At 38.9% G+C, this 25229-nt stretch overlaps 1 protein-coding gene across 2 annotated transcripts in view; it reads right to left on the minus strand.

The window, feature by feature from the left end:
* taf4a (TAF4A RNA polymerase II, TATA box binding protein (TBP)-associated factor) overlaps window positions 1-25229 on the minus strand; it is a 106367-nt gene that overhangs the window by 17400 nt on the left and 63738 nt on the right. For both annotated transcript variants that reach the window (XM_043710653.2, XM_043710655.2), the window contains exons 3-12: window positions 23670-23786; window positions 22687-22836; window positions 15343-15465; window positions 13925-14014; window positions 12631-12864; window positions 9983-10121; window positions 5330-5462; window positions 4172-4341; window positions 3096-3226; window positions 873-998 (exon numbers count right to left, since the gene is read on the minus strand). In XM_043710653.2, the coding sequence (XP_043566588.2) occupies window positions 873-998; window positions 3096-3226; window positions 4172-4341; window positions 5330-5462; window positions 9983-10121; window positions 12631-12864; window positions 13925-14014; window positions 15343-15465; window positions 22687-22836; window positions 23670-23786 (1413 nt within the window). The remainder of the gene's footprint in view (window positions 1-872; window positions 999-3095; window positions 3227-4171; window positions 4342-5329; window positions 5463-9982; window positions 10122-12630; window positions 12865-13924; window positions 14015-15342; window positions 15466-22686; window positions 22837-23669; window positions 23787-25229) is intronic.

A 25229-nucleotide genomic window follows, 5' to 3' on the forward strand; every position in this document is an offset into this window, starting at 1 on the left:
TTTCTATGCATTATATCAGTACAATGAGAAGTCTTAAATCGCTAAATATGAGGGGTTTCATTGGCATGCAGTCCCTGTAAATGGGCAAGCTTTTTTTAAAGCTCATTCGTGTGCAATGATGCTGGCAAGATAAAGCTGCATTTATTATCTATCTATAATTCCCTTCAAACTAAGTGCCATGTTAGGCCACTTCAAAAGGGCATTAAGAATCCAGTGCAATGTGGAATGGGTGTCACGGGTTGGTTACATTATGTGAGGTTGTCAGGTTTTCTTTCCTGAAGAACATTAAATGATTCAGTGACTTCTAGCCACTTCTTTGGTCATTACAATTGTCACTTGTATTCAGTTGTGAAATGGATGAATCAATGTGCTCTGCCATGTGAACCAGCATTGATTTTGAAAGCTTGCTTGTGAAACAGTGTGTGGAGGCCCAGCAGATGAAGTAATCAAACTTGATATTTACTTTCAGTAATATGCATAGACACAATATCAGCACAGCTGCCAATTCAATCTCCTCTTGTACTGTGCAGCTTGTTCAGGTATTTGTTTAAACTTAATAAATATGTAGTTCAAAGCAGGTGGATATATGTCTACAATCCAAGCTGTGATTTTACAGTAGAAAAGGTAAAATTGGTGATCAAAGACCCTAAGATTTCTTAAGCATTTCAGGCTAGTAACAACTACGTATCATGTTCACAAGTACTCAGTTGAATATGTGCATTTAATATTTGCATCAATGTCGCCTTTGGCTCAGCATTCATTATATATGCTTGGTATTAGATTAACCTTTTGCAAGACGAAACTGAGAGTTTAATGTATTACAACATCCCCTTCTGTTTGATTTAATTTAAATTCCACTTAACACTGCTTACCTTTGCTGCTCGCATTAAAATTTCTCTTTCTTGTTCATCTTTTCTCTGCTTTTCTATTTGATCTAGTTGTTCAAAGAACTTGAGCTGTGACTTTACATCATTTAACTGCTCATACCTGTCGTCCTCCTGAAATCAAAAGATAAACGTTAAATTATTTCAGATTGTGAAAATAGTGAAGTAATTCTTACACAAAAACCTTGACAATCAGACTGCCCTATCACCACTTCCCTGTTTTATGCAGGTTTGTGAAGAGCAACATTCCAATGTGCAAAGACTTCAGTTAATGTCTTGCATAGGGCAGTACAGTGGCTCAGTGGTTAGCACTGATGCCTCACAATGCAAGTGACCCGGGTTCGATTCCAGCCTTTGGTTACTATCTGTGTGGTGTTTGCACATTCTCCCCGTATCAGCAGGTGCTCTGGTTTCCTCCCGCAGTCCAAAGATGTGCCGGTTAGGTAGACTGGCCATACTAAATTGTCCTGTAGTATCCAGGGATGTGCAGGGTAGATGGATTAACCATAGTAATAGAATGGGGGTTATGGGGATTGGGTTTTGGGGTCTGAATGGGATGCTTCTTCGGAGGGTCGGTTCTGGCTCAATTGGCAAAATAGTCTCTTTCTGCACTGTGGGAATTCTATGTTCTATAAATAGCCCATTTGTGCTGGATAAGAGGCAAAACGTTCTGCTCATTGCCCTCCTGTCCTTTGACTGCTATCCTACTTGCAAACAACAAATGATGTAGCAAAAATAAATTGCTGTTAAACTTGTTGCTTATTCCTGAAATGAAAAAAGAAATATTCTGTGTATTTGTAGTGATATCCCCTTACAAAAAGAATCTTTGAAATAATCATTCACATGCAAGTTGTTTTGTTAAGTGCAATTAGTCCATATATATCAGTGTTAGTTTACCACCTTTTAAAAAAGTAGTTTGCACTAGTCTCAGTTATGTTACAAACCTGACAGAAAATGTGAACATCCCACTAATAAACCCTCTGAGAAGTACTGTTCTGCAATACAATCAATACAAACTTTTGGCTACTGTTTATACTGAATTAGTTGAGATGGCTGCAAGGTACTAAGATTGGTGTCAGGGTTTCAAATTAGGGAAGGGATCAACTATAATTTCTGCTCCTGATTGCCAATTATTATGCTAGCCAGCAAGTATTAGTTGAAGAGAGTATCAGTCTATGTTCTGAGTTCTTCCTCATTATCAGACTTAACCTGGCCTGATTCCACACTCTGAGAATGTTCACTCTGCCCCTTCTCAGCTATGTTGCTGATAGCAATGGTGGCACCATATGCCCTTGAAAATATATCTCAATGAGAATCAATATTCAAAGTTTGTGCGAAGATTTGTAGCTCGGGTGCTCGTTGTTGTGGTTCTGTTCGCCGAGCTGCAAGTTTTTGTTGCAAACGTTTTGTCCCCTGGCTAGGCGACATCATCAGTGCTTGGGAGCCTCCTGCGAAGCGCTTCTTTGATGTTTCCTCCGGTGTTTATAGTGGTCTGTCCCTGCCGCTTCCGGTTGTCAGTTTCAGCTGTCCGCTGTAGTGGTTGGTATATTGGGTCCAGGTCGACATGTTTGTTGATGGAGTTTGTGGATGAATGCCATGCCTCTAGGAATTCCCTGGCTGTTCTCTGTCTGGCTTGCCCTATGATAGTAGTGTTGTCCCAGTCGAATTCATGTTGCTTGTTGTCTGTGTGTGTGGCTACTAAGGATAGCTGGTCGTGTCGTTTCGTGGCTAGTCGATGTTCATGTATGCGGATTGTTAGCTGTCTTCCTGTTTGTCCATCAACAAACACGTCGACCTGGACCCAATATACCAACCACTACAGCGGACAGCTGAAATTGACAACCGGAAGCGACAGGGACAGACCACTATAAACACAGGAGGAAACATCAAAGAAGCGCTTCGCAGAAGGCTCCCAAGCACTGATGATGTCGCCTAGCCAGGGGACGAAACGTTTGCAACAAAAACTTCCAGCTCGGCGAACAGAACCGCAACAGAATCAATATTTTGAGGAAAGGTGGAGGGGGCGTGGGGTTGTTTATAAAAGTTTAAGCTCACAGCAAATACTTGTAGTCTAACCAGTCTTTTTAACATGAAAGGGGTGCAAATTCAGTTAGTTTATGAATCTTTTACTGATAGGATTGATAAAACAACTCAGATTATATTAAAACCAGGCATTTGGTCTAAAGAAACAATAAATGATTCGACACTCACCTTGTATGAGATGTTTCTCTGTTGTGCAACTTCAGATATCTTTTCTACAAGTGTTTGTAATCGTTGTTGGGTGGCATGTGATACAAAATTTACTACATCAGGATGAACGTCAGTAATTCCATGTTTTTTACCTATGCCAAAAAAAAGTTAAAATATGTTTAGATAGGTTAAACATTCTTAGCTATATTAATATAGCTTTCCCCTTTGACTAATGCATATTATTCACTGAGCTCAATACAACAGCTACAAGCTACACTTGGCTAATTGTGAGTGAAACATAAGACAAAAACAGTGCACAACTGTTTTGTGATCATTTGTTGCTTTGTTTCATTGGTTAGTTAATGTTGGTAAATGTTTGCTTGACGAACATATATATTTGGAAGTACACTCAGCTGTGTTGTGAGTATATCGAATATAATTACTGTACATGGCTAAAACAATCTTGACCATAACTGTTGTTAATTAGCAATCTTACTGGATAGCACTTGGCAGAATAAGTTTTGAAACTTGTAGTTCCATGTACAGATTTTAGTATATTTAGTTTCTTTTTATAAAAATATTATTTCAGAAACCTTCCTTAGAGATATTTCTAAACATTTCTTCAATAGCTTGTCCCAAATCTGTGACTTCTGCCACCTAAATACAAGACCAGTAAATACGTGGGAACACCATCACCTCCAAGTACTCGTTCACATCACAGACCTTGTAACTTGGAAATGTATCGCCAGTCCTTCAGCATGGTTAGGTCAAAACCATGGAACTCACTACTTCCTGGTACTGTATGCAGTACCTTCAAAGCACCTTGGATAGAACATCTTCCTTCTTAGCACTGTAGTTGTACCTACAGCATCTGGATTGCAGCAATTCAAGGTGACTTACCACCATTCTCTCAAGAGGAGTTATGGATGTGTAATAAATACTGACCATGCCAGTAAGACCCACATTTCATGAATGGAGTTTTAAAAATTTTTGAAAGAGGTCATGTTTTTAAAAAGATTCCTTATTGCACTTTTTTTTTCAACAAAGTTTGCATAAGTAGGTAGCCATAGTATGAAAATCAGTTAATATCTCTTTACCTATTTCTAACATTCTTCTGTGCAACGGTGCAGCAAACAGGAATGCCTCATCTTTACACGATCTTGTCAGAGTCCCCACCAGTTCTGAATTTGTTGCCAAAATGCGTGCACTTTCTTCTGAAAGGTTAACTCCAGCCATAGATGCCACATCATTAATATCATCATCATCCCTAGAAAATTTCACACCTACACATTAATGTCATTACAAGAGCTAATCTACAATGTTAGCAATTTGTAAATTTGCATGGAATATTCAACCGAGTCACAGATTTGATGAAGTACATTTATCTAGTTAAGGAAGATAGAAGAGTTCCCTATTTAGATAGTACCTGTTTAACAATGCAGGCAAGCATCTGTATGGATCATCTTACCAGCATGCCAGGTAGTTTCCTTTCTTAGAACACTGCAGAGTACCATGATCACAAAGACTGTAATGGGCCAAGCAGAAGGACCAACACAGCTCTCAATGCAACCAGGATCAGGAAAACATGTGGCCGTGCAGTATTATTTTCATATTACAGATTTTTTAAAAAAGGCCAGTACTTTTTCTTCCTAACAGGAAACAGATCACTTCTGCCACTTGCTTGGCGTATGACATCGGGTGTTGTTCCGAGCAGAAGTGAGGACTGCATATGCTGGAAACCAGAGTTTAGATTAAGATAGCAGGTCAGGCAGCATCCGAGGATCAGGAAAATCAACGTTTCGGGCAAAAGCTCTTCATTAGGAAAGGGCTTCCTGATGAAGGGCTTTTGCCTGAAATGTCGATTTTCCTGCTCCTCGGATGCTGCCTGACCTGCTGTGCTTTTCCAGCACCACTCTAATCTAAAAGCTGGGTGTTGTTCCCTCGACAGCAAATTCAAAATCATTGATTATAATGTGCTAATCCACTAAAAAGCATCACACATGTTAACCCTCTAGATATAGAATATTGTTCTAATTAAGTCCAACTTAAGTAACCTGATAAAGGGCCAAGTATGAAAATAAAGTTGACTTTTAAAGAACGGCAGTTGGTGATGGGATATTGTTTTTAAAAGGAATGTTGTCATATAGTTTTTAATGAGATGTAAATATTTACCAGGTAAGTACTGTTTTCAACAGTAATCTTTTCCATATTAAACATCATTTGTTTCTTCCAGAGATATTGATTAAATATCTCACCTGAAAGAGCCACTTGCAGCAGCAGCAGCAGCAGCAGCTTCTTTTAGTTTATTTTTTTGAACGACAGAAGTCTGGACAGAGTAAGTCAAACCAGCTTTAGTTCCTGGCACCACTGTCTGTTTCATAACAGGAACTGTAAAATTATGGAGAAAGTTATGTTAAACACGGTGTCAAGTCAGTTTCTCCAATTCAATTAATCACAGTATTTTACTTGTCACTGAAGTTTTTAAGCCTGTTTTTTTTTTAACTTGCAGATACAAATGCCCACTTGCATCACTTTACATAAACTACATGGGCGGCATGGTGGCACAGTGGTTAGCACTGCTGCCTCACAGCGCCAGAGACCCGGGTTCAATTCCCGCCTCAGGCGACTGTGTGGAGTTTGCACATTCTCCCAGTGTCTGCGTGGGTTTCCTCCGGGTGCTCCGGTTTCCTCCCAGAGTCCAAAAATGTGCAGGTTAGGTGAATTGGCCATGCTAAATTGCCCGTAGTGTTAGGTGAAGGGGTAAATGTAGGGGAATGGGTCTGGGTGGTTTGCGCTTCGACAGGTTGGTGTGGACTTGTTGGGCCGAAGGGCCTGTTTCCACACTGCAAGTAATCTACATATAAACAGTCAATTTGAGGATAACAACCGCAAGATTGCTTTTGTACCAGGTTTGTAGGAGCATTCCTCATGGCAGATCACCTTGTTCGAGGTTGTCTGCATCAGTGCTCAACACGAGGTAGGTTTGTTAACACCATCCTTTTTCAGAATAGGGATCTTCTGGGCCCCCTTGATCTAATATGGTAGAGGAAAACCACTTGGTAGTCCAATGTGAAATGCTAGTCTTAAACAAAATGATTTATTCTGTGGTAGCAACTATGGACAAGCTACATTAATGTGATAGACATGATTACAGAAACTATGAGGAGCACTTAGATACTGGTCTTATTCCTTTGGGATCTACACTGTTCTCTCAGAAGTCTGTACGTCATCATGGTGGATGGGGTTTGTGGCACCTCTCAGACCCTTACATCCTTATACAATAGCAACTCAAATGAATTACATCTCCTAAGTATTATCTGGTATTAATAACAGAAGTTCCTTAATGTGCAAACACCACATTTCTTCTAGTCACAAAATAATCTCTAAAGACATTTGGAAATAAAAACATGTTGGTAAAATCTATGCAAGTCCTTATAAAATATTCCCTTCATCAGTTTTACCCTTGTGCAGTTCTATGTACCTTACAGGGTTTGCTTGTGATTTATGACCTTATGGAGGGTGATGATGTTATGACACGGTTAACATACTTGGCAGACTTTAGTGTAAGATAGATGTGGGCAGACGAATTTTTGAGAGGTGAAATTTACAGAGGTAGAGTATAGAAGGCCAGGTAGTGTTATTTAAATAACTGACTGAGAAAATAGCAAAGACCAAATTGCGAACTTTCGCAGCAAACAATATAAGAATGATAGGGAGGCAGTATTACAAAGATGGAAGCAGGTATTTTTGTGATGGACAATAGATTGTCAAACGTTTGCTTTAACACAGTGGAGGTTTCTGTCTTCACAACGTTTACACGGAAAAAAGCACGATCTACCCAAAAGTGAACATCGCTTGATCAATTTGACATCACTGAGGCACTGGGAGAGGAGACCAGATGTGGTTTTGAGAGCTATGTATCAAGTAGAAGCTGATCTTTTTCTTTAATTGTGTTACCAAGGGAAAGAAATGCAAAAGGAAGAAATGAAGGAGCAAGATGGATTCTTGTTCTTGGAACTCCATAAACAATATGTGCACCACAGAAAGAGGAAACCCCCACCCTCTCTACAATAAAACTGCACAGAAAGAAAGGGATAAGACACTTTGTGTGGATTGTGATTAGAATAGATGACTGGTCATGCTAAGAAACTGCCACATTACCAAAACTGTTACTGTAAACAGGAAAAGGCTACAGAAAAATGTCTACTTTGATCAGCCTCTGAAAAAACATTTGTCATGATTTCTGTATTCAATTGTTTACATATAATCTGCCTTTCAGCTTGTTGTTTTTAACTAAGTGTTTTTAAGTGTTGATGCTATGCAATAATTTGGGTATATTACAACTAGCATTGTTATTGTCGGAACATTTAACATATTCACACTAAATTTCACTCTACATCACTCCATGCTCAACCCAAAAATAATTTGCACTGTTAACTACAAGCTTTAGTTGAAGTTTCAGGAGCATTCTAATATTTTAGTCTGAACGTTCAGGGCCAGTGTTTTGATGAAATAATTCTTGTCATAGGTGGTGCTTAACTTAAAGTGAACTATTTCACAACCTTTGATTTATTTCAATTCATTTGTCTGATAAGTACAGCTGATTTGACTTCCTAAAGGTAAGCTTTTGAAAGCAGCATAATTTTTATATCAAAATGTATTTTGAATAATTAAAACCAAGACTACTGCAGATAAATGTAACAAGACCCAAGTTCCATAAAAATAGGTAATGTTCGGGGAGGTAAGCGAGATGTATAAATTTGAGTTTGATGCACTGTTCAATTCACTGTTCTCGTTACTATGCTTAAAGTATGCAAATAAGCCAGTAACTGCACATAAAAAGCAATCATGCATTAAGTCAGGGTTGTGAACCTTTGGAAATTCCAGCCCAGACAGCTGCAGGCGCACACAGTCATTGAGGACATTTAAGATGACTAACATCAATAGGTTTTCGAACATGAAGAGAATCAGGGCGAGTTGGAAACGAGGTAGAAGAAAAGATATGATTTTACTGAAAGATGAAGCACGTTCAAGCAAATGCAAGACCTTCACTTTCTCCTATATCCTATCTCCTTAGAGATGTTTCAATTCTGTCATACATGTTCAACCATTCCTTCATTTCCTAATGACAATTGAATTGCAACTTGCAGGATGGTGATTCACAAGTGCAGTTTTACTTCTAAAGCTGATTAAAGTTTGATTACAAATTCAGATAATTAGCCTCCTCTATACATATGATAAAAACTAATGTCTGTATATGTTTCTCCACATCAACATTTTCATTGTACATCGCTACATCTGCATCTTTTAAATGGAATTTAATGTAATTACACACTCAACAATCCTGTTGCACCACACTAGTTTTGTACTATCTGTATGTCACTTCCTCTCTCTGTCCTATGTTGCCACCTACTGTATTTCTTTTGTTTCCCAACCTAACTTTGATAAACTATTACATTAAGGGCAAAGTCTACAACTTTAAAATTGGACTGAATTAAATGTATATTCTCTAGTCCAATTCTCTCCATCTTTTCTACTCAATATTTATATTTTGTCTCATTCCCTGTTTGCAAAGGTACACAAGTTGATTTAACAACAGGTTATATTTTTCTGGCAACTTCAATGTTTTTCTTAGGTTGGTGTTTTTACTATTTAATATTAACAATTTAAAAGGGCTTCCTTAAAGAAGGTAAGTAAAAATACTTAAAAAGATGGAGTTGATAATTAAGTACCTAAGTGAGTAGGCCATTCAGTGTCTCAAGCCTGTCCCACCATTCAATAATATCATGCCTGGCCTGCCCAGGCCTCAATTCCTCTTTTGTACTAGTTCTTCATCGCCTCAACTCCCTGATATTTCAAAAATGTATTTACATCTCTAAATATTTTCAGTCATCCAGCCTCCACAAATCCTAGAGTATTCTAGACATTGACCACTCTATGGGAGAAGAAATTCGTTTGCATCTCAGTTTTAAATGAGTGCTACCTTATTTTGTAATTACTGATAGAAACATCTTCTCAACATCTAAAGCTCCCATAAAATCTTGTTTGTTTCAATAAGATTGCCCCTCATTCTTGGAAAAAGTGAGGACTGCAGATGCTGGGGAACAGAGTCGAAGTGCGTGGTGCTGGAAAAGTACAACTGGTCAGGCAGCATCCAAGGAGCAGGAGAGTTGACATAAACCCTTATTAGATTAGATTAGATTCCCTACAGTGTGGAAACAGGCCCTTCGGCCTAACCAGTCCACACCGACCCTCCGAAGAGTAACCCACCCAATCCCAATTCCCTCTGACGAATGCACCTAACACTAAGGGCAATTTAGCATGACCAATTCACCTGGCCTGCACTTCTTTGGACTGTGGGAGAAAACCGGAGCACCCGGAGGAAACCCATGCAGACACAGGGAGAATGTGCAAACTCCACACAGCCAGTCACCCGAGGCTGGAATCGTACCTGGGATCCTGGTGCTGTGAGGCAGCAGTGCTAACTACTGAGCCACCTTGCTGCCCCACTTATGAAGGGCTTATGCCCGAAATGTCGACTCTCCTGCTCCTCAGATGCTGCCTAACATGCTGTGCTTTTCCAGCACCACACTCTTCCACCCCTCAGTTTTCTAAACTTTAACGAGTAGGCCTTTCTTGATAAGTCAAACTCTTCATCTTGTGAATAAGCCAATTAATCTTTTTGAAATGCTTCTAATGCCAGTATGCCAAGTTTTAAATGACAGACAAAAACCATTAACAGTACTCCAGGTGTGGCCTCAGCACCACCCGTTATGGCTGTAGTAGGCATGGGCCAAAGAAATATACTGAACATAGACTGGTATCTATGTGAGCATATCTAAATTGACCTGCAGCCTTAACGTTTATATATTTTGTTTTAAGGAGGGTTGAAGAGTATTCATATTTACCTGTTTGAAGTTGCTTCAATTGCACCTGTGAAGAACCAGTCAGCATGATACGGTTCTGAGGTTGCCGAAGTGTCACCATAGGTGTTTGAGTCAGTGTTACCTGCGGCCTGACGATTGTTCCCTGCTGCTGTTGAACAACCTGAAAGCAATTACATGCATTAGATTAAACAGATGTCGAAATAATTTTTTTAAATCTCAGTTGATAATGATCATCGTTCTTCAGCAACTATCCTAAATAACAATTCATTTAAGTAGATGCAGTACCAAAATCAAGAAAACCAGGTTTACAAAAATGAGTATAAAGCAAATAATTATACATGCAGTCTGCATGAAACAAATACTTGAATAATGTTCAGAGTGTATTTGGCTTCTTCCCGAGCAAATCCTGTGTTTTACCACACCAACTGTGTTCTGTGCTCCCACAGCAAGGGGATAGTTTTGGTTTCAAATGTTATTTTTTAAAAACATAGTTTTAAAGTAAAAAACATGTAAACCCAAATGACATATACCACTACTATTTCGGCCATCTGAGGTGACTCTTTCTGGATATATCCTGGCTCCATTTTAAGTTTGGAGAAAGTGAGGACTGCAAATGCTGGAGATCAGAGCTTAAAAATGTGTTGCTGGAAAAACGCAGCAGGTCAGGCAGTATCAAAGGAGCAGGAGAATCGACATTTCGGGCATCAGGAATTCCTGAAGAAGGGCTTATGCCCGAAATGTCGATTCTCCTGTTCCTTTGATGCTGCCTGACCTGCTGCGCTTTTCCAGCAACACATTTTTAAGCTCCATTTTAAGTTTGCTCATAAACGCTGCAAGCATGAAATGCAGTAAATTAACTTTTGGACACACCTCCTACCTTAAAAAGCCATTTGGATCCTTTAGGGAAAGGAATCCTTTCCAGATCTGGGAAATGTGGGACTCCAGATCTGCAACAATATGGTTGACTCTTAACTGCCCTTTGAAACTGTCAAACAAACTAATCAGTTACATTCAAGAAGGCAGCTCATTGCCACATTCTCAAGGGCAATAAAGTTTGGACAATAAATTTTGGCTTTGCCAGTGATATTCACATCTCATGAATGAATGAAAAAATTGTAATATTCTGCAATGTAACGGGCATATAATAATGTGAAATAATTAAAATAGTGATTGCCAATCATATCCCCATAGTGGTTAGTAATGCTTTAAATAGTCACAATGCTCATTATTAAAAGAATACTAAACCTAGTGGTTGTAATTAAGGTAACTAAACACTTTCAATAACTTTAATGATTTAGTATTCAGCAATTTGAAACTTTCCTACAGACATTTTTACATTAAAATGATAATTATTTAATTCCAAAAAGAGAGTCATACAACCCAGAAACAGATCCTTCGGTCCAACTCATCCATGCCAACCAGGTTTCCCAAACTAAACTAGTCCCATTTGCCTGCATTTGGCCCATATCCCTCCTATTCATGTACCTGGAGAAAGTGAAGACTGCAGATGTTTGAGCTCAGAGTCAGAGTCAAAATGTGTGGTGCTGGAAAAACACAGCTGGTCAGGCAGCATTCGAGGAGGAGAAGAGTCAAAGTTTCAAGCATGAGCTCTTCCTGATGAACAGCTTATGCTCTCCTGCTCCTTGGATATTCATAGTATTTTAACTTTAAGTATAACTACCACTTCGTCTAGCCTAAACTGCATTTTATCGGGTTTCAAACTAAAAAGTAAATTGCAAGAGTATCTATAACTTTACATGACTGGTACTGGTCAATTATTTCTTATTCCCATATTATAGTCTAAAATAAAAAAATTATGTGACCCAAATGACAGCCTAAGATTAGTGCTGCTTATAGTTTGCTACATATTGACCAGAAACATAAACATACCAGTCTTATAATTACTGAAATAAGAGAGCAAGCCAGAGTCTGAGAATCCTATGACAAATAACTCAATTCCTGACTTCCCAAAACCTGTCCACCACCGACAAGGCACATGTCAGATGTGCAACTTAATACTTCCCAAGTGCCTGGATGGGTGCAGCAAATCTTAGAATAATCCAAGATAGGCCAGCCCAATTAACTGGCATCCTATCCACCACTTTAAACATTCATTTCATCACCACTTGCATACAGTTGCCTCTACAAGAGACAATGCAGCAATTCATCAAGATCCCACAGACAACACCATACAAACTTGTGACCTCCGTTATCTCGAAGGACAAGGACAGCAGCTGCATTAGAACACTACTACCTGCAAGATCCTTTGCAAGGCATCCACCATCCTGACTTTGAACTATATTACCTTTCCTTCACCATTGCTGGGTAAAAGACCTGAAGCTCCCTCCCTAGCAGCACTTTGGGTGTACCTCCAGATTGTGGGCTGCAGCAATTCATGAGTCAGTATACCACCATCTGCTCAAGGGCATTTAGAGATGGTTAATAAATGCTGTCTTGGCAGCAACCTTACATGCTAAAAACAAATTATTAAAATAGTTGTTCAACAACTCACCTTTCAAGCTGAAAGAGTTTATTCAGATAATCTATGTGAGGTTATCTCGAATGGGCAGTTCTGAACAAAATATGGGGTTATGAGAATGTCTGAAATCTGCTAAATGCATGTAGGTTACACTTTGTCCTTAAATGGCAGCTGTATGGATTAGTCTTACCTTGCCAGTTTGCACTGACTGTCCAGGTTGTGTTAAACTTAGCACAGGATGTTGGAGAGTGCTAGTTACTGTAGCTGTAGCAGTAGTTGTTCTTACTACAGGTCGTTGTTGAACAGTATTTCCCAGCACCACTGCTGTCAATGCTGTTGTAGTCTGAGTTGAGGATTGCTGTTGACTTTGCTGAATAAAAGCTTGCGAGTCTTGGGTGAGTTGGCGCAAGGCTGGCAAACTCCGCTGGAAAAACACAGAATAGTTAAACATTTGTACCAATCTTATTTTGAATTTATAAATTACTTCTGTGTAACTGAACTTCTAATTGAATCATCTCTTTTAAAATACCATCAATTCTTATTTTTTTATTGAAATCAACCAAACTATTTTTTTTTTTAGATTTTAGATTACTTACAGTGTGGAAACAGGCCCTTCGGCCCAACAAGTCCACACCGACCCGCCGAAGCGTAACCCACCCATTCCCGTACATTTACCCCTTTACCTAACACTACAGGCAATTTAGCATGGCCAATTCACCTGACCTGCACATCTTTGGACTGTGGGAGGAAACCGGAGCACCCGGAGGAAACCCACGCAGACACGGGGAGAATGTGCAAACTCCACACAGTCAGTCGCCTGAGTCGGGAATTGAACCCGGGTCTCTGGCGCTGTGAGGCAGCAGTGCTAACCACTGTGCCACCGTGCCGCCCACAATTCCTTGTATTTATTGATTCCTTGTACTCTAGCAGCAGAATTGACCATATTTCTGATGGATTAGTATCATTATGCATCATTTGTTGGGGATGGAGGAAAGAAAGAAACTTTAAGAATAAATAAATTTTGTCATCTGTATGGTATATTTAAGATGGCTCTCTTTATAACCATCAGATTGATCAAGTTACCCTTTTGGACAAAATTTGACAACTGTTTCAATGAAGTTAGGATAATTATTTTAACCCAAATTGTTGAGAAATGTCTTAATCAAATAGAGAAAAACACCATTACTTCTAATAAAATGGTCATCCTTGTTGCCCAAAAGTTTGGGTAATGAAAGATTGGATTCTGAATAACCATTACAATCTTAACAATAAGAATCTGGTATTGAAAAATATTTCTGTAAAATGCAAGCTAAACCGGAGAATACTTTCACAAAAATAAACACATTTCCAACATAATCCTTGCCTTTTCCAACCAATTTAATTCCTATACAGGGATCATTGACCAGGACAAAATGAATAGTCATAATTATAGTCACCAAATATGAAAAACACTGTAAACCACACCAAGATAATCAATTAAGTACCTTCAGGAAAGGCACGAGATAAGGTTGAGGCGAGGAGTTGAGCTCCCTGTATAACCGGCTAGTGAAATCTTCTGCTTCAATTTTTCCATCCTGTGAGAAGAGGAAGAGAAGAACTTTTGAGTGAGACAAGGGTGGGAATTGAGTAGGTCAAAGTGGCGAAAACTTCCCGCATTGTCCAACAGTTTGTAGCTTGCATGGACCAACTCTCATACGTTGGGGGAAACTAGATAAATCTGCCCTCAAAAGTCCCCAATCTGCTCAGGGGAAATCCACTCACAGGGGCAACCAGGGAAAGGTCACTCCTGAAAGGAAAATAGAAGAAAATGGTTAGCAGCTGCTCCTCCAATCACAGGCCACTCTCTTCCATATTTGCTGTTGAAAGTCAGTAGTGAAACAACATGTGAATGGAGGAGCACAGGCAGTTACAAAAGTAAGTAAAGGCAATGAGGGAATCGTTCAACTTGCCTTTAGACAAGGATGGGGTTACGGGCTGCCTTGATCAGAGGCAGGGGTCAGCAGTTGCCTCATTCAGAGGCCTGGATTGGGAGCTGAAGCCAGAATCAAAGGTCACCTTGTGGCAAGGCCGGGATATGGAACAGTCTTGTGCCACGGTCAGGACCTGGAGCCTTTTGCTGTGTGCAAGAACTCTGGCTGCTGGAATTGGGATGTCTTTTGAGAATATCCAACCAAATACACTTAAAGAGTATGGCGTAATACAGTGTAAGACTTTTAAAGTTGAGATTAATTGAGAAACTTAAAACTTTTCTGGAGGGTGAATGTTAGTTAAGTGAAATGTACTAATTGCAAGTATGAATAATGGAGCTTTTAAAGGCTCTTAGGCATGTTTTACTTGTGAAATCTGTTTTGTGCGCATAATGGATAACTTTCCTGTATGATGCTGAGAATCACAGCACCAATATTTTGTTTTGAGGAAAATTCAGAAGATTCCAAATTTCAGGTACAAGCAGTGATTCTCCATCACCTGACTATTTAATCAAGTCTTTGTTATATCTGTGGCTTGTATGATACATTGCTGCAAAATTTGAAACTGTATCCTCTGTAATATTAAACCACAAAGGTTTAAATAACAGAAAACCAATTAGCCCACTGTGAGCGTTGCTGTTTGTTGCTAGTATGATTCAAAATGAATTTCAATATCAGGCTTTTTTCCCCATATTTTGTATCGAATTCTATTTAAGATACATTTATTTACTATTCTCTGAAAAGATGCTTCTCTATCTCAACCGCCCTCATGATATACTATTCTATCCTCTCTAATAACTCTACGTAAAGATTTTGTTTCTTTGTTTTGCTTATGTTACACATTCACTCCCAATTCAGAAACAATTTGCATTTTGTTGAGATAGCTTTTTACTTCAACAAAATTAATGCAGAAATGTGTATACTATATTTCTCACCAACAAGTTCTGCACCAGTTCTTTAACATTGGCAGCTGTTTCTGTTGACTGTTTACCACTTGAAGCTAGTTTGATCAGCGTAGATAGAAAGTTCTTACACTTCTTCACATTTTCCATGGTTTCCTGTGGAGCATAATAAGGATTTAATGAAGGGAAAAGTACACCACCATGTAATTAAAAACATTTTACATACAAAGTTTACTTTACATGTTGAAGAGTCATTTGTGGAACAGTAGGGAAACTTCAGATCTTGTAAAAAGCAATTCCATACACTTTGCATTTGCTTCAAAACTAGAAGTTTTCCAACTTACTAACAGTTAAAAATATTTTTTTTTTGTGAAGGCTGGTATAGTTCCAGTTGTTCGAACTTTTAGGCATTGGATTAATATTGTACCTTTAACGTAGGGAAGTGTCCCGAAGCATGACGCAAAGTTGTAATCAAACATGAGTCAGCAGCAAGCCAATGAAGATGACATTAATGAGGACTAAACATTTGGTGAAAGTAGTAGATTTTAAGAAGGGTCTTAAAAATACGGAAAGAAAAAGAAATTTCAGCAGGAAAATCCAGAGTTTCGAGCCTGGACAACTGAAAGCATGCTGCCAATGGTGGGGTGGAGGGTGTGGTGGCTTGGTAAGCAGCAAGTGTTGGGAGTAGAGTCTTTGAAGATTTGTGAAAATAGGAAGTCTATTGTGATAAAATGGAGAAAGAGCATGGAGGGATTTGAACACAATGATGATTTTACATTTAAGATGTTGATCAACTTTTATGTCAACATCATAAGGGTCATGGGTGAACCAAACCTCCTGTAGGCTTGAATGGGAATTTAGAATTCTGGATGAAATTCTGGAGCATGGAGATTGACAAACCAGAAAAACAGTAAAACAATACACTCAACACTGACAAAAGCATTTAGAAGATGGGCTGAGACAAATGTGAAGACAGGCAGAAGTTGAGGTGGAGGAACATGCTGAAATCACCAAGTGGGATTCTGGATGATTTTTATCCACCAACAACCATCAATGATGAGACTAATTTGTGCCCATTTCTTATCCATCTGTTTACTCGCACAGTCCTGAAATTGTAAACCAAACTTCCACATTTTAATTGCTGAAAATGTGTTGCTGGAAAAGCGCAGGTCAGGCAGCATCCAAGGAACAGGAGAATCGATGTTTCGGGCAAAAGCCCTTTTCCAGCAACATATTTTCAGCTCTGATCTCCAGCATCTGCAGCCCTCACTTTCTCCTTCCATATTTTAATTGCCCATTACAGTTTTCTTCCAAATAACTTCATAGAATATTGTCAGTGAAATATTATTTTCTCTCCTTCAGGTCACATCACTTTTATTATTTGTCAGAATTATTTAAAAAGGAACATTTGAGGACGTGACAAAACATATTGATGAAGGGAGAGCACTGGATGTGGAGTATATGGATTTTAGCAAGGCATTTGATAAGGTTCTCTGTGATAGGCTCATTCAGAAAGTAAGGAGGCATGGGATGGAGGGTAACTTGGCTGTCTGGACACAGAATTGGCTAGTCCATAAAAGACAGAGGGTGGTTGTAGATGAAAAGCATTCAGCCTGGAGCTTGGTGACCAGTGGTGTTCTGCAGGGATCTGTTTTGGGGCCTCTACTCTTTGTGATTTTTATAAATGATTTGGATAAGGAAGTGGAGGAGTGGGCTAATACGTTTACCAATGACACAAAGATTGATGGAATTGTGGATAGTGTCAAGGACTGTTGTAGCTTGCAATGGGACATTGACAGGATGCACAGCTGGGCTGAGAAGTGGCAGATGGAGTTCAACCTGGAAAAGTGAGAAGTGATTCATTTTCAAAAGGTTGAATTTGAATGTAGATTATAGATTTAAAGGCAGGATTCTTTGCAGTGTGCAGTGTGGAGGAACACTGGGATCTTACAGTCCACATCCATAGATCCCTAAAAGTTGCCACCCAAATTGATAAGGTTGTTAAAAAAGGCGTATGATATCATAGAGTCATACAGAATGTACAGCACTGAAACAGACCCTTTGGTCCAGTTTGTCCATGATGACCAGCTATCCTAATCTCATCCAGTCCCATTTGGCGACACTTGGGCCATATCACTCTAAACCTTTCCTATTCATATACCCATCCAGATGCCTTTTAAATGCTGTAAATGTACCTCCCTTCCTCTGGTAGCTCATTCCATACACATACCACCCTCTATGTGAAAAAGTTGCCCCTTAGATCCCTTTTATATCTTTGCCCCCTCAGCCTAAAGCTATGCCCTCTAGTTCTGGACTCCCCCACCCCAGGGAAAAGAACCTTGTCTATTTATCCTATCCATGCCCCTCATGATTTTATAAACTTCTATAAAGTCACTCCTCAGTCTCTGAAATTCCAATGAAAACAGCCCCACCCTATCCTTATAGCTCAAATTCTCCAAACCTTGGCAACATCCTTGTAAATCTTTTCTGAACCCTTTCAAGTTTCACAACATCTTTCCATTGGTATGTTGGCTTTCATTAGTAGGGGCATTGACATTAAGAGCTGTGAAGTTATGCTGCAGCTCTATAAAGCCCTGGTTAGACCACACTTTGAATATTATGCTCAGTGCTGGTCACCTCATTATAGGAAGGATGTGGAAGCTTTAAGAGGGAGTGCAGAAGAGATTTACCAGGATGCTGCCTGGACTGGAGGGCATGTCTTATGAAGAAAGGTTCAGGGTTTTCTCACTGGAGCAAAGAAGGATGAGAGGTGACTTGATAGAGGTGTACAAGATGATGAGAGGCATAGACACAGTGGGTAGCCATAGACATTTTCCCAGGCAGAAATGGTTGTTACGAGGGGCATACTTTTAAGGTCGTTGGTGAAAGCTTTAGGGGAGATGTCAGGGTTGGTTCTTTACTCAGTGTGATGGGTGCGTGGAATACACTGCAGCAGTGGTAGTAGAGTCAGCTACATTAGGGACATTTAAGCGGCTCTTGGATCGGCACATGAATGATATTAAAATAAAGGGTATGTTGGTCAGTTTGATCTTAGAGTAGGATAAAAAGTCAGCACAACATAGAGGGCTGAAGGGCCTGTACTGTGCTGTAGTGTTCTAATTTCTATTACAAAAGGAGGGGGATGGGAAAGAAAATATATCCAACATCCTTTTGCACAGTAATGAAATTGCAGAACTGAGATATCAATTCCTACAGTGGCTGAGGTTACCATGAAGAATTCTCCTTCTCAACCTTTCCCCTTCCCCAAGGCGTACTGACAGAGGTTAAACTACCACCAGTCATCACTCTTGTTTGGGTGAGTAGTCCTACAGTCGGGTCAGACTGTGGTGACTTTTACCTTTCATAGGGGTGATTTGATTACTTGCCTTTAATGACTATCTATATATTAACAACTGACCACAATAAAACCATATTCTTTCAGTAAATTAAGTATTAAAATTGCGCTTTTTAAAATTATAGGTTAAAACCATTTCTTTTAAACTGTGAACATTTAGTGTCTTTGCTTTTATTCCCTTGCCTCTCTCTTTAGATTATGCAGAAAGAGATAAAAAAATGATGAAATCCAGCTTATGTGGAAATACTCAAAGCAATGTGGTTTATGTCCCGCTGTGGACACCAAGTGTGGAAAACAAATACTGGCTTCTACCAAAAATAATTGATTATTGCAATGGAAATACAATGTAACGACGTGTTGTAAAAATGACTGATGCTTGATGCATCACAGTGTGGTTTGGCAACTGCTCTTCTCAAGACCGCGAGAAACTACAGTCAGTCATGAACTAAGCCCAGTTCATCACATAAATCAATCTCCCAAGCAGTGACTCCACCTGTACTTCCCACTATGCTGGTTGCTTTCCAGAGGCAATCAAAAATGCCTCCCACCCCAGCTATACTCTCTTTCACCCTCTTCCATCGGGCAGAAGATATAAAAGTTTGAATACATGTACGCATAGAATCAGGAACACCTTCGCCACTGTTATCAGACTTTTGAATGGACCTCTCAAATACTAATTCTGAACTGTCTCTCTGTGCAACTTCTCCATGCCTGTAAGACTGTATTCTACACTCTGTTCTGCTACCCTGAAGAACTCTATATGGTATGATCTGCCTGTACAGCACACAGAACAACACTCAGTACATGTGACAATAATAAATCAATCACAGTCACAAATTATTCATCACCGGGTAAGACCTTTCTGAATCAAACACATTTGGGTGGCTTACTAATGCTATCTGATTAAGAATATTGGATAAAGCCTTCGCTACTGACTGCAACAGCATTGTACATATTTATACACAATTATTCATTTTGGTATAAATAGAGACCAATTGTAATTTTTTGGCTTGCATATATGCTGTGATGACAATACTCACTTAGTTACTAACTCTAGAATTTACAACTACTTTTTCCCCAGGTGGAATATATTTCTAACCATCCAGCTTGCTGCTGACAGAAATTTGGAACTTTTTCTTTATGTGCAGTTTGAGTGCCTACCAGCAGATGGCTGTATATCTTTAGTCCATCAGCCATTAATCTGTTTTGGGTTTCTAGTGTTGAATGGACTTGGCTGACATACTGACCTACATTAATCGTGAAAGGGTAGTCTTAAGCATGTAACTCTAATACGGAAGCAATGGATCTTACAAATACATAACATAACTCCCTGTGTGAACATGGAAGTTACAGTTCAAATTTGGCCAGCATTAACTATTAAAGTAACAAATTATTTAAGAATATCTAGTAAATACAAAGACCCAGAAATATTTAATTGCAGACAATAAGAAACAACATTCCTTCCAAATCAGAGTTACTTGGTAATTGTTAAATGACACCTAAAAGACAAATGACGTTGGGAGTTTTTGTTTTAATCAATGTAAAGTTAAAAAAAAACTTAATACTTCATCGGCGATGAAATTTCAGAAACAAGTACCAATATTCTATACACTTAATGAACATAATCACAATGTCAAGGGATTAAGATTGCCTTTTTGCCAACATGCATTTCTATCCTAACTTTCAAAATATCATGATTATTGCATGAAAGGAAAACAATGGATTACTACAGAAACCATATTTAGTACGAAATAAAACCTTTGTACAGCAAGTGTACTTCAGAACCACTCAAACTCAGGAAACTATTGGCATTGTTTTTAGTTTATTCACGATACATTCACTTTGGAGTGAGTGGAATGTGCTCAAAATTTAGCCATTAGAATCTTATAATAATGCATTGTACAAAAGTAAATCAACTATTCAAAAGTGACATATCCGCATCAGACCTGAATATGGATAAAATGTCGATAAATTTAATATAATGTCTTAAAAACTTTCATTTTAAAATGTTAAAAAAAGATCTTTGTTAAACATAATTTATTGTTGGAACATAAAACTACTTTCTTTAATACGTTTGATATTTCTTTAGCATGAAAATGAAATTTGCTAGAGTTCCAGAGAACTACAAGCTGCTCTCTCATTACAGCAAGGTGAGTTTAACCTGTATTCCAGTGCACATCCGTACAGGCTGATTAAAAATGTTAACAAGTTAAGCTAGGAGGGGACATCTTGTAGTACAGTGGTTGTGTCCCCATCTCTGGGTCAGAAGGCATGGGTTCACGTTCCTCTTGCTGCTCAACATGAATGCCATACATGATGGAGCAAAGTGATTAAAAATAAGTGATTGTCCCCAACTCTGATTAAAACTATTAGTTCAGTCAAGCTGCATCTGAAGATTTTAAAATAGTGAAGCTGGGTTCTCTTCTGGTGTAATGGTAATGTCTTTGCCTCTGAGCCAGGAGGCCCAATTTCAAGTCCCAATTGCTTCTAAGGTGTGTAATAACACCTTGGAACAGGCTACTTAGAAAATATTTAAGAGTTAAGTCATTTTTAGGGCCAGAAGATTCAGGTTGAAGTCCCACCTTCCCTGGAGGTGTCTCATAACAGGTTCAAACAGGTTGATTTAAAAACAACTAAAAATTAAGCCCATGACAATCTACTGAGGACTCTTGTGATGCAGTCGTAGCATCCCTATCTTTGGGTCAGAAGGCCTAGGTTCAAGTTGCCTATGCTCCACAAGTGTGTAAAAACATGTCTGAGCAGATTGGTTAGGAAATATCTAAAGGGTAAGCTAATGACCATTTACTGAGCATTCTTGCGGTACAGGAGTTGCGGTTGCTTATACGTATTTGTAATCAACTTATTCAGTATTGAGACACACCTCTAGAGCCAATGGGACTTGAATCCATGCCCTCTGACTCAAAGGTCGAAACACTACCACTGTCTGAACACATTCTGATACCTGTGGACCTCACCTCCTAAGATGGGACACAAACCTTCTGGCCCAGAGACGCACTGTCACAAAAGCCCCAGAAGACCTGTTCCTGTCTGAATAGGTTGAATAAAACAACTATAACTCGAGCTTTTGGGCCTCTTGTAGTGCAGTGGTAATGTGAAACAGGTGCGGGCTTGCTGAATAAAGTCCAAAGATCATTGAGGCTCAATACTTCTATTCTGGCGTGTTGCGAATGGACATATGAGCATATGAATGAGGAGCAGAAAATATAGGTTAATTCAAGTTTTTGATTTCAAGTAAGCTCCTACAAAGTAAAAGAAATAGCTTAAAAAAAACACTGAACCAGACAGAACAATTTACATAAATTTAATCAAAATTGTTTTGTATCCATTCAATTATGGAAATGCAGTTTTTAAGAAAATCCACAGTTTAAAATATCGTCTGCGTTTAATTTGTAAAAGGCAATGGCCTAGCAGTAGTATCACTCAACTATTAATCCAGATAATCAGGTAATGTTCTGGGAACTTTGGTTTGAATCTCACAATGGCAGATGGTGAAATTTGAATTCAATAAAAATCTGGAATTAAGAGTCTGATGATGACTATGAAACCATTGTCGACTGTTAGAAAAAACACATCTGGTTCACTCATGTCCTTTAGGACTGCCATCCTTACCTGGTCTGATCTACATGTGACTCTACAGCCACAGCAATGTGGTTGACTCTTAACTGCCCTTTGGCAAATTAGGAATAGGCAATAAATGCTGGCCTCATCCCACAAATGAATTAAATAAAAATAAATTTTGTTAAATAAATGGAACGATTACATTGTCTAACTCTAGCAATATATGTTATGTTTATGATAAAGATGTTAATTGCTGTGATGGATATTTTTGCTCCACTGTATTTCATTGCCGAGGAAGTTTTCCTTAATCAGATATTTTTAATCGATGTAAATTTCATTTCTCACAGGTGTAGGCTGCAAATATTTCTGAACTCTCAATAGCAGTTTTGTTACAATGTCATATCTTACAGGTTTCACACCATGCATCAACAAATGATTCTTACCGCTGAGGCAGTGGGTTGCAGTATCTGTGATGAAGGACCCCCAGCAGCAGCTGCTAATGTTTGTACAGATCTCTGAGGTGTTCCTGGTTGGACTGTTGTTGCTGTCCCTATTGAAGCTGCAGATGTTGACCCACTTATTACAATCTGAGACTGGAAGATAAATAAATAATTTGCCTTTATCTAACATCATTCATGGCTTTAAGATATTGCAAATAAAGCACCTTAAAGTATAGTCACTTTGTAAGGATATGAGGCGTTCAATTTGCACAGTAAGCTCCCATAAAGTTTCCTGCTCTTCTCCAAATGGTATGATTGATCCTTTACTCCAGAAAGGGCAAAGAGAATCTTATCCACTTCTGACAATACAGTATTTCTTCAGTACTGTAGTGAAGTGTTCATTTAGTTTATGTGCAAAGTTTAAAACCATGTCCAGTAGTATTATTGAAACAAATTGGTGATAGTAAAGTGCCAAAAATAATTAACATATTTTTCATGTGTTAAAATCTCAGTGACACACTACTGACATAATGAATTCTGAAGACTTCAAACAAAAGAAAAATCACCCTTCTCATTTAACAAAAACAAACCACAAAACCTATGGGGTAGGAACAGGAAGTATTTTAGCTATTGTACCTTTCACCAAGATTGTGGCTTATCTGCATTATAACTCTACCCACTCCTTTTGATTCACTCTTCTGTACATTTGTTTAGCAAAAAATGGTGCGGCAAATGACTTTTCTCCACGCATTAGTTTAATATTGCATTTCTTTATTAATTGTGTCAAGCTTGTCCTTCGCTCAAAATTCAAACTCTTGAAGTGAAATTGAAATAATACACTGCACAATATACTTTCGTACATATATCCTGAAGCTTTAACTTTACTAACAGACATTTCTAGTCTAACTTTGAAAACTGTTCTCATTGATTTGCAATAAAAGTGAACTCAATATTTTTAGGTATCACAACTTGGTTCGTAACATTACCTGTACAGTTGGAGGTCGCTGCAATGCAGTTGTTACTTGTACTGTAGTCTGTGGCTGAGAAACCGGTTTGATGATCGTAGGTGTCACTTGTCGTGCAATTATTTGGGTTCCAGGTGCCTAGAAATGAGAATGAAAAATGTAGGAAAGATGGGGTCAACCTTTCCAGGATTACTGATGCATGTTTTCTTTTGAGAAAATAATCTAAAAATTATTCAAATATAAATGTAATTATGATTTGGAGATGCCGGTGTTGGACTGGGGTGTACAAAGTTCAAAATCACACAACACCAGGTTATAGTCCAACAGGTTTAACTGGAAGCACTAGCTTTCGGAGCGTTGCTCCTTCATCACCTGATGACAACCAGCTGATGAAGGAGCAGCGCTCTGAAAGCTAATGCTTCCATTTAAACCTGTTGGACTATAACCTGATGTTGTATGATTTTGAACTTAATAAAATTATTAAGTCATAACTTTCAGCACCTTGGAGAGTGGTAAAACACTCAACAAATTTTTAATTCTAATTTAGAAAGCAGAAAATGAAGAAATGCAGAAAATGGATCCATTTTCTAGTTTGGTGATGTTTCTCCTTGTGGCGTTCTCTAAAACACATTGAAATAAATAAAATACACAAATTGGAGGGACAGGATGTACATGTATTTGGAAAGGCAAGGACTGATTAGGGATATTCAATATGGCTTTGAGTGGGGGAAATCATGTCTCACAAAAGATTGAGTTTTTTTTTGAAGAAGTAACAAAGAGGATTGATGAGGACAGAGTGGTAGAGGTGATCTATATGGACTTCAGTAAGGCACTCAACAAGGTTCCCCATGGGAGACTGATTAGCAAAGTTAGATCTCACAGAAAATGAGGAGGACTAGCCATTTGGATACAAAACTGGCTCAAAAGGTAGAAGATAGAGGGTGGTGATGGAGGGTCGTTTTTCACACTGGAGGCCTGTGACCAGTGGAGTGCCACAAGGATCGCTGCTGGGTCCTCTACTTTTTGTCATTTACATAAATGATTTGGATGTGATCGTAAGAGGTACGGTTAGTAGGTTTGCAGATGACACCAAAATTGGAGGTGTAGTGGACAGCGAAGAGGGATCCTCAGATTACAACAGGATCTGGACCAGATGGGCCAATGGGCTGAGAAGTGGCAGATGGAGTTTAATTCAGATAAATGTGAGGTGCTGCATTTTGGGAAAGCAAATCTTAGCAGGACTTATACACTTAATGGTAAGGTCCTAGGGAGTGTTGCTGAACAAAGACCTTGGAGTACAGGTTCATAGCTCCTTGAAAGTGGAGTCGCAGGTAGGTAGGTAGGATAGTGAAGGCGGCATTTGATATGCTTTCTTTTATTGACCAGAGTATTGAGTACAGGAGTTGGGAGGTCATGTTGCGGCTGTACAGGACAATGGTTAGGCCACTGTTGGAATATTACGTGCAATTCTGGTCTCCTTCCTATCGGAAAGATGTTGTGAAACTTGAAAGGGTTCAGAAAAGATTTACAAGGATGTTGCCAGGGTTGGAGGATTTGAGCTATAGGGAAAGGCTGAAAGAC

Source organism: Chiloscyllium plagiosum, unplaced genomic scaffold, assembly GCF_037043375.1.
Source record: "Chiloscyllium plagiosum isolate Xiang-an unplaced genomic scaffold, Cpla_swu_hap1 HiC_scaffold_15, whole genome shotgun sequence".
NCBI lineage: Eukaryota > Metazoa > Chordata > Chondrichthyes > Orectolobiformes > Hemiscylliidae > Chiloscyllium > Chiloscyllium plagiosum.